The 14,195-nt window shown below is 48.2% G+C and overlaps 1 protein-coding gene across 1 annotated transcript in view; it reads left to right on the plus strand.

Annotated features, from left to right (window-relative positions):
• LOC144161712 (high-affinity choline transporter 1-like) overlaps positions 1-14,195 on the plus strand; it is a 32,775-nt gene that overhangs the window by 4,416 nt on the left and 14,164 nt on the right. The window contains exon 4 of the mRNA XM_077692329.1: positions 9,524-9,653. Coding sequence (XP_077548455.1) covers positions 9,524-9,653 — 130 coding nt within the window. The remainder of the gene's footprint in view (positions 1-9,523; positions 9,654-14,195) is intronic.

Here is a 14,195-nt window from a genome sequence, read left to right on the forward strand (position 1 = left end):
TGTGTGTGTGTGTGTGTGTGTGTGTGTGTGTGTGTGTGTGCGCGCGTGTGCCTGTGTGTGTGTGTGTGTGTGTGTGTGTGTGTGTGTGTGTGTGTGTGTGTGTGTGTGTGTGTGTGTGTGTGTGTGTGTGTGTGTGTGTGTGTGTGTGTGTGTGTGTGTGTGTGTGTGTGTGTGTGTGTGTGTGTGAAGCACCTTAAGGGTTCTGGCTGTCGAACCGGAACCGAACCAAACACCGGTACTGAACCCGAATTTTTGCCCGGAACCGGAACTGAACCGGAACCGTAATTTTTACGCCATTTTGGAACTGAACCCGAACCGGAACGAATCGAAGGAACCGTTCCGAACCGGTTCCGGGGCCTCAAAAATATGATTTTTAGTTTTCCATTTCGGTACCCTACCTTGCGTCTGAAGATATTTTGCCACTCGCCAGACAGCACCATGAAATATTTTGCATAGTCTGCAGTTCCCAAGGCGCATCATGTTCTCTTCTATTGCCCTCAATTTAATGTAAAGTTGTCCGTATACACTGTCAGTTTGCGTTAGGTACTGCCCATGTCTCCCAATTATCTTTTACATTTAGCAAAACTTAAGTTAGAACGCATATTCCGAGGCAACATATCATGGAATATTCTTCATGGTTTCTATCTGCATGGTGTTTATTATCGTGTAAAGTTTTCAATCTGCTGTTAATTCGCATGCATCCCTGTCCGCTTGTAAAGGCTTTGAGGGACACCATCAACAATAAATCCATATCTTCCACTTATTTTAGTTTGCATTGGCAGCTATATACAAACGGCACTGAGACACAAACACTCGTAGTTCTCAAAGTTAACGTCACTTTTTCTTGTATACAGTGCCATTGTGTCCTTTGGTTACAGCTCTAAGAGAACATGAGATTAAATAAAAATGCGGGGTCCTAATTTCTACTTTTAAAGTATATTTGATACCATTTTCATGTTATCTTGAATCTGCTCAACCTTAAACTTAAGAAGCGGATGGATTAAAGTCAATTAATGCGGGTTAGCGGGTAGACTGGGGTGGATTAGTTACGTGAGTGAATGAGCTAATGTGAATTAGGTGGACTGGTGTGTTGATTAATTTGGATTACAGGAATTAGCGGGTCAGTTAAGGCGGATTAGACGGTCGGACCACACATGATATTTTTGGGGTCCTTGGCATTTGGAAATTTTGCAGCGTTCTCCTTCTAGACCAATCAGGAAATTTTGTCAAGCACAAAGTAGCCGCCAAGTTATGTGACGCCCACCTGAATGCTATAAAAGGTCTTTCTTTATGCCCGTATTGCGCTGTTATGTTGTTTCTATATCAAAATTGACATTTCGCACTAATATTAATAACTACCTAATGCATGTTTTATACTCATCAAAGGGTTTTGAAAACGTGTATATATATGAGGGGAGACGGTTGGAAAGAAACTAAACTGAAAGAAAAAAAGGGAGGAACGATCAACTGGTTTGATGCAAGAGACGCCCGACAGCATTCTTCAATATCTTCTCCTTCTTTGTGCTACCGTTCTGCCGCCTCCCACTGGTGCACACAAAACACAAGTTAGCCTGAATGGGAGTTTCTTGGCTGGAATACGTCTTTTAAACTCCTCACGACAGACGGCCTGCTCCCACGTGTGGTAGTATGATGGTGGAAAAACTGCCAGTTTACACCGGGGGCCACAAGCCGTCGTAAATAAGCGCATTTACCACGGTTGTACCTCTTCACAAAACGCAGTATCTGGCTGTGATTACTGCGTTTGTCCCAATGGGAGTATTAAAAACTCCCACGCCACCTCCATTTCCTTCTCCTCCTCCTTCACCCCTTCCTCCTCTACGCGTCCTTACAAAATGGCTGCCAGTTGGTGTCGTGTGTCGTGTGAGCTCCAGCGTCCCCGAAAATTTATTGCCAGTGTGAACTTGCGGCCGCACGAACGGATGTGAAGTGCTTCCCAACAACCGAAGCTCGTTGCGAACATTGTGGAACCAGCCTGGACTGACGTGCGACGGACTGCAACGTCGCCTCCGTGTCACCGACCTTCGAGCCGACGGAATACGCCAGCGAGCCGACGCGAGGCCTAAATGCAGTGAACGCTGAGAGTGGCTCGTTAAAAACAACGCGGTTGTGCTTCTGCGAGGTGGTTGAAGGTAAGATTTTCACGTTTTTTATTGTACGCAACATTTTGGGAGACTTGTGCCCCTTCTAGCGTCAAATAAACTCAACGTGTTTCCCGCGCCACTGCACGGGCGATTCTCTGCCACTGGAGGTGAGCGTTGTGCGTGAAAGACGGCACCATGCCCGGAACGTCATAGGGGAGGCCGAACAGTGTGAAAGCAATGCGTATTAGCGCGGGTCTCGAGCAGAACACTCACTCATTCACACTCGCAAGCAGAATGAAAACTGTCCGAACTCTGGATGGCTGTTAGGTGTTTTTATTAGGCTGTGTCTGTGGCGTACTGGCAAGCGAGGGTGAAGTTGGCCGGTCAAACGTCGCAGGACTGCCGCTTTTCTTGAGAAGTAGGTGTGGTGCCAGCCGCGCCTGCTACGAGGAGGGTGACTGCCGCGTGCCGCCGGCGATTAATTGCTTTCACTGGAAAGGGAGAACGTCGGGGCCCCGTGGGAGCTCTCCGTACGCTAGGCGCGTGTAACTATAACCAGCAAAAGCCATTCGAGGGAGCATTCTGTAGAATCGACAGACGACTGCTTATTATTTTTTTTTTTTGAAGGGGGGCACGCGCAGGCGTCACACCGACCGAAATATTTTCGTAACTTTCGGTGAGGGGAGAGGGGCAGTGCGGGGGGTAAAACCTGAAGCTCGTTCCCAGAACACTGCACGCAAGGAAAAGAGGGAAAGGAAGCATTTTGAGAAGTTGGTCGCCTTTTTGAACAGCAGAACACTTCGTTTTGACGAACTAGTGAGCGCAGGTGTCTCGGACAGAAGTGCAATTTTTCGTAGCTTTAAACAAACATTCAGACATTACGGAAAGTTGGACACAAGAGTGACAAGTTCAGCGTCTTTACAGTGCCGTTTCTTTTCTTTTTTTCAGGTCAGATGCCCAATATGCTTATGTATTTGTTACCGCAGATTTAAAGCGTTTTGCTATCCCTCTAATGAATGTGCTGCTGTGGCTTCCAGAAGAACGTGCCAGGGGGTGCGGCAACGTCAGCGTTTGGGAGGAACGTGCAAGCAAACAGCGCACCGACGACATGCTGCCCTCATTGTTTGCAAATTGCTTACTTAAATTTTTTTTGTTGAGAAGTGTTGTAGTAGATAAAGTTCTTACCAAGATACATTGTGTTCTCGATGTAGGTGTTTTGTTGATTCAGTGTTTTTATTGTCTTATTAACGTGTTCACACGTATATCGTATTCATGTAATTTTTATGCAATAAATTGACTGTGCAGAAAACAAACTTTTCACGTTTCGCCATTCAACGTTTGAAGCGGAAAAAGACTAGAAATTACGTGATCCCCAACGAAAAATAAAAATGCGCCCTGTGCCCTTATTAATAACTCCCAAATGCAGTAATAAATTCCACTGCAGCGCATATATATGAAGCGCACAAAAACACACACACAAAAAAAAACCTCGAATGCAGGTCAACACTGCTCCCAATGCGCCCCCTGAAAACTCCCAGTTGGAGGAAACAATACACTCCCAATGGTACCCCTGGAAACTCCCATTGTAGTGGCAGTAAAATGAAACTCCCATATGCTACTGAAAAAACTGCCGAAATAATGGGAGTAAGGCGAAACTCCCATTCGAAGGAGTTTTGAAAACTCCGAATTGGTACTGAGTTATGACACAAGCCATTTACTCCCATTCCGGCTTATTTGTGTTCTGTGTGTGTAGCATCTCAACCCCCGAGCACAGCCCCCTTCAAGCTGAGGAAGCGGCGCCAAAACTCTCATAACAGACTCTTAGCAGGCGTGGCCGAACTTTGCCAACGATCGATTGCATGTTACAACACTTCCAATGATCAATCAGAGAGAGACAGTCACGATTGTATGGGCACCAGCTCATACTGGCATCCCCGGCAAACAAGATCAACCTCGTGGCTCGAGATTTGACCCGCTTAGCCAGCGCTGATGAAGCCGGGCCCGAGTGAATGCATCCTGCAGTCACAGACCAGGAAGTTACTCGGCACTATAGCCTCTTCCGTCGAACGTATTCCTCCCCGTACAAATCGCTACCGATTAACCAGGAAAGATTACTCGCGCCCTGCGGGCACACACATTCCCACACACCACCAGACTCCACGTCTTTGACGGGACATACCTCTCTCCATTTCGTCGCTTCTGTGGAGAGCCTGGGAACCTCATACTCATAGTAGGCGGCTGCGACAAGTGTACCGTAGATCCACCCAACCTCCACGTTTCCATAAAGATTTGGGAGACAGCCATGGCCAGCTCCGGCCTGGAAGATCAGTTGCTCTTGATGGAAACGGCTGTCGATTCGGCCCCCTCGAATGAGGACGCCTCTCTGCACCTTTGCCTCAATTTAATTAAACTTCATGTTCTCTCTCTCTCTCTACAAGTGATCATTACTGCTGCTTGTGACTTCACTTGTCTATCATCTTTCCTAGAGCCCAATCACTGTCACCGGTCGCTGAAGGGCCATAAGCAAGTTCCTATCTCCGGTGGTTCCCTATCCAATGCCGTCCTATGCACGCCGTCCAATGATACTTTATAGCCGTTCTTTCTTTCTAACAGCTCTGATAGCAGATAAAAGATGAGCAGAAGGAAATTCCTGTAAATGCCCCCTACCACGCTTAGCAGTCAGAAACTAACGCCCACGCCGGACTGTTTTCTACTGCTAGCACTGCTAATGATTTCGTGTTAAAGCTAAAGCGCCGTTGAAACTTGGGGTAGATGAAAAGCGTAGCAGACCAATCGATTTACTTACAATGCAAAATTTTTTGCCTCTTTGTGCGAGATTAGGGGTGCGTGCGAGCGCGCGTGCGTGCGTAACATTCGATGCATCCAAAAAAAGATGGCGGGCGCGTAGGCTCTCCTGCCCGCCAAAGAGAGCGCCCGCTTGCCAGTAAGCTACCTGCCCGCCTGCCTGAATGCCTGCCTGCCTGCCAGGCAGAACATTCTGGTGAGGATGCATGATTTGGAGACGAGGGGCGGCCCGTCACGAGCCGCCGGGGGGGGGGGGGGGGGGGGGAGACGCAAAATGCCCCACCACGGCGACACTCAAAGGTACAAAAAACGATTGTGGACCGACGGGTCGTCTGCTTAGTAGGTCGAGGCAAAACATATAGCCTGCAGGGAGACTGCGCATTGCCAGAAGATTCTGGTTAGGATGCACCGATTGGGGAGGCGCTGGAGGCACCGGGGCGCTTCTAGCTGGCCAGGAGGGTACATGTTCGCCTCCGAGAAGACTGTGGCGAGGACGTATTATTTGGAGACGATGTGCAGCCCGTCACTGGTCGGCGAAGGGAGTGGATCACAGGGCAGCACAGCGATGGCTCTGAAGAGCCAAGCGTTAAAGCCCAGCCCTTAAGCGCCCGCTCCTGTGGTTTCGCGTAGTTTCTCAGCGTCGGCCCGTTGTAACTGAGAGAACGGAGACGCCACCGAAGATAGAGCGAGCAGGAAAGTGGAGGACGAGTGGCGAAAGTGGGAGGGGAGGGCAAAATTTCCAGACCGCGCGAGACATGCTCCACGGCAGCAACGCCTTACGAGATAACGACAGAGTATACCGCATGCCGTCGTGCATTTGTTGAGGACACGATCGCTTCCTAAGACACAGCAGCTATGCGTCGTCGCCGACAAGACTACAGTTCGCGCTGTGCTCAAATTTCGCATTAGCGACTACCGTAATCGACTGCCATATTTTTTGTTTCCTCAAGAAAACAACTGTGGTGTATAAAATTTCAGTGGTATGAACCAAGAATAAAATTAAATTAAATCATGAAAATGAACGAACTTAAATTAATAAAGCTAAACTTGCGGCCATAAAGAGTAATGCTTTCACATTCACGCGAATAGGCAGCCTTAAGTGTCCCAACGAACCTTTTGTTTCGCTTCAGTTATTGTTGTAATCGTTGATCTACCTGTCACGATTTGGCCCGCATTCGTGAACGTGGGAGCATCGTAGTACTCTCCACCCGAGTGACGACTCGTAGCGTGCTGGTGGTTAGGGTGACTGACCGCCAGCGGCTGTGCTCGTCGGTGTTTATTCGCCAGCCGTGCACAATGTTTCCCACCGAGCCTGGTAGGGCCACCGAACTTATCGGACAACAAAAATTGGAGAGGGGGGGGGGGGACATACTCGTCACACTACCATAGAAAACGTTTTGCAGTAGCTTATATACAGTCAAAGGAGCTATTGAACACTTTAGATAAACTCGCCGCGGTGGCTCAGTGGCTAAGGCGTGGCGCTGCTGAGCCTAATGACGCATGTTCTATTTTCGGTAGCGGCGCCCGCTTTCCTGATGGACGCGAAAAGCAAAAACGTCCGTGTGAACGAGATTTCGGCGCACGTTAAAGATCCCCAGGTGGTCAAAATTAATCTGGAGCCCTCCACTATGGCGCGCCTCATTGCCTGCGTTGCTTTGGCGCGTTAAACCCAACAATAAATAAACAAATAAACAAATAAACAAATAAACAAATAAACAAATAAACAAATAAACAAATAAACAAATAAACCAATAAACAAACAAATAAATAAATAAATAAATAACAAAAATCAATCAATCAATCAATCAATCAACACTTTCTATAAACGATTTCACTCTTCTGCGCATCTGGAAGCACTGCGGAAACTATAGCTATTTCCAGCACGGAGCAACAGTGCGTAATTTGCTCGTCGCTGCGGATGCAGCTTCCGTTTCTGCTTCGCTTTTTTGGCTTTCTTTTTAAAGTGGCTATCAAATGCGTTCTATTCTGCAACTTAAGGAAAGCCGAAAAATAGCCGCTACACCGCCGTAATGACGTCAATCAGCGGTCGAAGAACGCCAAGACCGGGAAGGAGAGAAAAATATTTAAAGCAAATTTCTAAGTTATGTGATGAGAGAGCAGTAATTTTTGGCTGAGGCACTTTGCGACCCCCTAATCTATGTACATGATGTGCTGGTTGACTACTTTCTACAACCACTCAAGATTTCGAACTAAGGTGAAAAAAGTGTTCCAGGGTCGCTTTCGTTTGGCCAAGACAAAATGTTTGCACGAAGAAACATTCATTATGACTTTGTTTTTATGCCGCCTTGATAAGGAAACGAAAAACGAGAACACAAAAATTAACAGAAAAAACACGCCTGCTCCTTTTCTTCGAACCCGTTTGAACCCGTTTGAACCGGTTCGAACCGGAACGGAATGGTGCTTAGAAATGAAACCGGAACCGAATCCGAAAGACTTGAACCCGAACCCGAACCAAACCCGAAAACATTCCGGTTCGACACCCTGCAGTCATGTCGTCGTCGTCGTCATATTCTCATCTGGTCACGGTACTAAAACGCCGGGACACTCGTTTTCCTGGGCCTCGCGCGAGAACTTTCATCTCCGTGGGCAAAAACGCTTTCAGAAAGAACACACCTGGACACTCGTTTTTCGTTCGCGCTTGCTTGTTTGCTTCTATTTCGCTCCGTACTCGCTTTAACTTTAAAATCTGCAGTTCTCCGTTTCGAATTTCCCTTCTCCGTCTTTGTAATGGGGATGTCGTGTATATGAGCGCACGCCGTGTGGAAAGAGAGAGACTTACAATCTTTGAATGCACTTATACACTGCATGCTTCACCCTCTTCAGGTTTCACGTTAGTAAAGATGGCCGTTTTTTTTTTTTTTTTGTAGTTACCGGGGCCATATCCAGTACGCTGGAAGGCTGGGGACCGTTGGGACGACTCCTGGTTAGAAACAGCAGTTCGATCCCGGGCCCCACTGAGAGCGTTGCTCTGCCCGTTCGACTCCCATACTGTAAGCACGCCAGGGGGTTTCTCCTGTATAATCGCTGTTCTCTTCTCGCCATGCATTAGGCAAGTTCATTTTTGCTCTCGGCTCTTCGTTGTTCGGAACACAGGCAGCTCTCCTGCCCGTTCCCTCATTCATTACGCTACCACTACATGACGGAGGCGATGGAGGTTGGTTCTGGGACGAGTTCGTCAATGCTATAGCACGCAGGAGGTCGGCAGGCAGGCGGGCGGACGGATAGACAGACATACGGGTACTTTTCTTGCACAAATGCCCAAAATTTAAATGTTGTTAAAAGCGGTCCCACACACTAAGTCCCCCCCCTTCATAGAAGCCTTCAGGTTTCCGAGCAGGGACACATCGGCGTGTTTGTCAGCTTGTTTGCTGTATGGCTTCAGTTTATAAGTTGGCAGTCATTAACGTGACCAGCTCCCGTCAACTTCTTATAAGGTCGAATTACCGCGTGCCATCGTCCCCGGTGCAACAGATAACCCTCGCTGTGAGCTACGAAGCTGCAGACACGGTAGCGCCATTCCACAGTCCCCAGATGTCCGTCCCTTCAGCGGTGGGATACACCGCATGAGCTGCTCCCGAGTGTAGCGTCTAAGGGAGACGCGCTTCAACAATGGTGCCGTCGTGTACCGGGTAGGAACGTTTCACTTGTCCTTGGCATGGCTCATGAACAGGCTGAAAAGTTTTCTGTGGCTGCAAAAATACCCAATATTGCTCAAAGGGTTATATGAAGTTTGGTCAATGGAAAAGTTGATATTCCAAATAAATTATTTGTGAAGGATTGTTTAAAAGCTTCGTGCAATCTGAACAGAAAAAAAAATTTACCCTTTTTAATTTTAGCTTCAGGAGTAAAAAAAAAAGCCGCGTGACAAGCCAAGCCAAGTACGAGGAAAACGCTTCCAGCTGCCATGGCGGTGCCCTTGGGGGCACGCGACTGCAGCGACAAATTCCCCTTCTGGTACATATCAGTATTAAACTCCATGATCTAGACCACTACCCCTCCCTTGTTTGGACAGAACCAGCACGTTCCGAGCCAGAGAGTCCCACGTCCTTTCCTCGATGTTTGCTTGCCCAGTCTGTATATGTTTGGGAAGCACTACACTGGTGCAACACTACACTGGTACAGCCTCCGAATTTTTTAATAATATAGCGGGAGCGACGACCGACCGACATATCAGCGCCTTATCACGGTGCTCAGCAGCGAAATAGTCGAGAGTACGCGCACGCGCATAGGGCTATCTGCTGCATGAGTGTCGTCTGCTACGCTGTTTCCTTAGGAGTGGTGCGCCCCCGCCACTGCATCTGAATGGCTTTGTGCCCCACCCTGCTCAGCTACCTTTGGCGGTAAACGGCCTTGCAAGATGAGAAAAACAGGGGGTGTGTTGCTCTGAGAAGAAAAGCGGAGCAGACGACCCTCCCACAACCGATAGTTTTATGCGCGTGCGCGTACCCACGCCTATTTTTCCGGAGAACGCTGGCATGCCGATCACTCATCGCTCCCGCTATATTATTAAAAGTTTGGGAGGCTGTACAAGCTCGCCCGTAACAGCGCCCCCCTTTGATCTCTCTTCCCCTGCGCGGCGGTGTGTGCGCGTGCAGGAGTTCTTCCAGAGCGTGCTGAGCAGCGAGAGGGTGGTGACGGCAAAGCTGAGCTCCTACGCTTCGGGCATCGCTTGCTTCCTGGTGGCACTGCCCTCCGTCATAGCCGGAGGCGCCGCCAGGACCACGAGTACGTAAAGCAGTTCCACTCAACGTGAAGGCTGTCAAGTGCAGAGCAGTGATTCGCCAAAGGGGCTGTGGCGTCCTCCCTTGAGTAGTTTCAGTATGAGCCTGGCGTTGATACCAAAAGTAGTCAAGAGAGGACGCCGCTGCCCCTGAAAATGCCTCTAAAGGGACACTGGATTGCGTTTTAATTATTTTTGGGTAATTAATGCGTTAATTCGTGATTTCTTTCCGTATTTTATATTTCTGTGCCCTTATTTGCTGCTGAGCAACGGCAGCCCCCGTGGCAACGGCGCTGCCCGAACAACACCCCCAACATTTTGCATATGAGTAACGTGAGGCTGTGTAGCGCAATGGGATTTACATAGGTGCGATCCCGAACAGTGGCATTCGAAGCATCTGTTTCTAAGCCACTGTAACGGTGGCTAGATTGTGAAGTGTACGAGAAAGTATACTCGGGAACCAGTTAAGAACGGCAATAGCTCATGTACGGTATCACTCCACCTAGGCGACGGACCCGGATGTCAACGGGCGCGCGCGTTTTGTAAGGAGACTACTATGAACGCGTAATATCGTCCGCCTTTTCTCACGCAGCTTGTTTGTCGTTGCTGCAGTAGTTTAAAAGCATATTAAGTCCAAAAAGTCACGAAAAACACTCGTGTCATGTTCAAAGTATTCTCAGTAACACACTACTTGCGCCGCGCGGACTAACATCCGGCTGAGGTATACGAGGCACAGCGGCAACTTCCGTTGCCGCTCCTAAGTTGTCACCGAATATAGAGGTGTGTCGCGCGGGGAAAAAACTGATGCAGAGCACTGGTGCTATAAGAAAATTGTATGGAGCACAGGCGTTCCCCAGAGAACTCCTGTTGCAGCCACGCCTCCCATGAGTTTTTAAATCAAACTAAACAGTTATTTGGCGAGTTTTAATCAAACTTTATATCATGAAATAAAGAAGTAAGGGTATTTAGGGCAATAAATAAGGATTAATTTGACAAACAACACTTCTGAAACCAACTGCTAAGCAGCGGCCGCCAGGGGCGCTTCTTAAAACGGGAGTTAGAGATGTACAGGGCTGAGAAGATGAACATCAGAAAGGAAAATTTCTACGATAATTCCCAGGGCAGTGCTTTGCTTTTTGAGGCTAGAGCAGGTTGCCTGCGAACTAAGAGTTTTGTGGGGAAGTATTCACAAAATAATGGGGTATGCGTGGTCTGCGGGAAAGAAACAGAAACTATGCGGCACATCGTATTAGATTGTGAGGGTATCCATCCAAATCTACATGAAGGGAATATTGGGCTTTCAGAAGCCCTAGTATTTAAGGGTATCACAGAGGAAGTTAACTTCAAGGCTGTCGAGGGGACGAAAAGAAGATTAGAATGCTGGCGGACGAAAAGCAGAGAGGGGAATATTGCCTAGGACAGTTACCACCTGTAACAGGAAAAAAAAAAGTATTTTGTGCCTAATAAGTTTTTTGTGCCTGCCCTAAGCAGCGCTAGTATTGAACCAAAAGTGTAAAACATAGGTATATTAGTCCTTTTTGGTCAGATGACATGTCATCACCCCGATACAAAGGGGCAACCAATAGAAATCATCATCATCATCATCATCGTTCCTCAGCAGCAATTTTCGCAAAAGGGACCCCCCCTAATCAGCTCTGAACGACACACCTCTTCCAGTACACTGTATAGATACCGTGACCCTGTACGAGCTACGACAGCAGGGCCCCTAAAGTGCTCCGCACTTAAAACAGCCGTTAAAATGAAACGCTACAACATGTAGTGCGTTTCGCATTTCGGAACCGCTATCTCCGCGTGCTTTCAAGTTTAGCGAGTTAATATCGTCTGCAAGGCAGTTTTTTTTTTCATGGGCCTAAAATTAATCCATTAGCAGAGCAGAGGAGGACAGAGTATGTGATAAAGGACTTAATTATAGTACATACTAAAGGACTTGCTAATTAGGATGAGTAAAGAAATTAACGTAAACTAAAGGTCAAAGGTGAGAGACAAATGCACTCGCACAACGCCATTTCTCCGCCGGCCTAATTAGTTCATAATGTACCCGTGACAGGGATATAATGCCAGTATCACACAACAAAGCTAATGTCATTCAACGTGCTTTGAAGTCTAATCATATATATTAACGAGCTTGTCAGTCAAGCGAAATCTCGTTAAGACCACCGGATCCGGTTCAGCGACCTCACAGAGTCGCGACGGCCGTGCATTGCACATAACTCATTTTACTAAACGAAGTGTCTAGTTGTGCCTTCCGACGGCATTCATATTTCGAGGGCTGGTCCGGCACGGCGTGGAATGCTTGGCATAATGGTGTAGCTGTTACGACTTAGCTTTGTGATCTCCAAGGCACCGCGGTTTATGCCCAGCGCTTGTGTGGTTTTTCGTACATTTGTTGTATCAAGAAATATTTTCTAGGTTTAGGTTAGTATTTTTTTCCAATTGTTTTAAATCATGTGAAGATTTCCCGCTCATGGCAGTCCTTTCAGCAGTGATTACTCTGGAGTTCTTTAGCGAAATGTAAAGTATTTTCCCGCACTAATATTGGTGTGAAAACTTGCTTTTGCAGAGTTTCAAGTCTAGCACGTTGCCCGACTAAACTCTAGAGCCATGGAAACTATCCCATACAAATGTATGGGGAGTTATATTTTACAGCGGATTACACAAAAAAATATTCAGAATCCCAGAACCTTATTTTAGAGTTTTCATCTCCACGTTGACTTCTTGCGTTATGCCAAAGATTACTTTCCTGGAGTGGTTTCGCTAGGTTCCTGAAAAGTCGAAATTTGGAGCGAGAAAGCTGGGGATGGATCAGTTGAGTTGGTTAGATAACGTTGCATTAGATTAGGTTACGTTACGTTAGGTTGGACACGGCGGGTCAGATTAGTATGGGCTACGTTGATGAAGGCCTAGCCATTTTAAAGCGAAACTTTCTATGTCTCACCGATGACGTGCGTCGCGTCAAAAACGCACTGCAGGAAAGCCAACTTTCTCTGACGACGAATATGATCGCGGATGAAGTGAAAAAAACCTTGGTTGATTTCTCTGTCATAGGAATCGGTAAAACACGAAAGTGAAATGTGCAGCGAAATCTGAAGCTGAGCATGATTTGCGGGCCGGTGGTTGTCTTGTGGGCGTGCTTGCCGAGCGACATCCTGCTGGCGGGTCGCTTGGGAAAACGTGTACTGGCGTCATATCCGTGACGGATGTTACGGAATTATGGAAGAAGAGGAAGACGACCGCGTACTATCATCGGGATCAGGGGCTAGAAGAGAAAGAAGCGAATAAAACTCGGTCCGGCTCAGCCATGACCTCGCGTCTGCGTCCCGTTCCATAACATTTCTGGTGCCGTGAAACCCGGGAACGACGGACCAGCGGACTTCACGGCGCAGCGCCTTCAAGGTAGTGCGTGGCCTCAGGTTCGTCGGATTTCTCATTTCGGAGGCCTCACCCTTGAACGATGCCTGCCATGGCTGCGTGCTGGACACCGACCTCCCACATAGAACTCGGAGATGATCCCCACCCATCGGACAGTCCCGACCCTTGCTTCGCTACGCTCTCTGGTTTGGATGACAGGCAGGTCGTGGACCAACTTATCAGTTCGCGGGTCATCCTCCGGGCGGACATAACGGAACTAGCCAACACCACTTTTCGGGTCTTGGAATCGTCACCATCGAATATAAGTATGCTCATCGATTTGCACCGTATGGCAGAACAAAAACAAGACGAACTTCGAAAGCTGGACGGTCATATCCAGAGCCTTCTCGACTTCGACAGTTTTGTGGCAGACTTAGAAGAAGGCGAAGAGTTTTCATACGCGATAAGTCGCACGAAGGTTTCATTAAAGAAACGAATCTCTCAGGCAACGTTGAGGACGTCGTTCACCGCGACGAAGACTTTGTCGCCACCTCAACCGACGCAAGATCCTCTAAGAGGAGGCACTTCCCAGAAAAAAGACGCGGCCAGCGCAGTCCTCCCCTTCGCAACAAGGGCTGCCTTCGAAACCGTGGCTTCGTCGTCGTCTGTGGAAGAGAGGATGGACCAGCACAGCGACCCTACATTTCCAACATCGTCGGTAAACCAGGCCGCGGGATGTACCAGCAAGACCAAGTTCGACCGAGCAGCCGGGGCCGTGACATTCCGCCGAAGCGATGAAAATACCATCTCGGACTCGGATGCGCCCGTGGCCAAGCACAGGAAGCGATCGCACATAGACAACAGGAAGATTAAGTCAACGGATGGAAGTGGTTCTTCGTGTCACGACAGGAAGAGATTCACTCGTGCACTGCCGTCACGGAACGAGTGGCTTACTAGCAGACCCCGGAACAAGCGAATTCAAGCACGTGAAATTGAAGCCTCCGTTCTACCACTAGAAGAAGGGAAAACCAGGTTAATGGCAATGACGCAGACGAAAGTGGGAAATACTCAGACAGTGCGCAAAAAGAACGTCGAAAGCGAACAGAAAAGGGAAAAGGGACCGCTGGCCAGAAGATTGAGGCTGCATCCAGAATACGATTTATCCATGTTCGTTAGGC

Source organism: Haemaphysalis longicornis, unplaced genomic scaffold (genome assembly GCF_048455015.1).
Source record: "Haemaphysalis longicornis isolate Haplotype H1 unplaced genomic scaffold, Haemaphysalis longicornis Haplotype H1 scaffold_12, whole genome shotgun sequence".
Lineage (NCBI taxonomy): Eukaryota > Metazoa > Arthropoda > Arachnida > Ixodida > Ixodidae > Haemaphysalis > Haemaphysalis longicornis.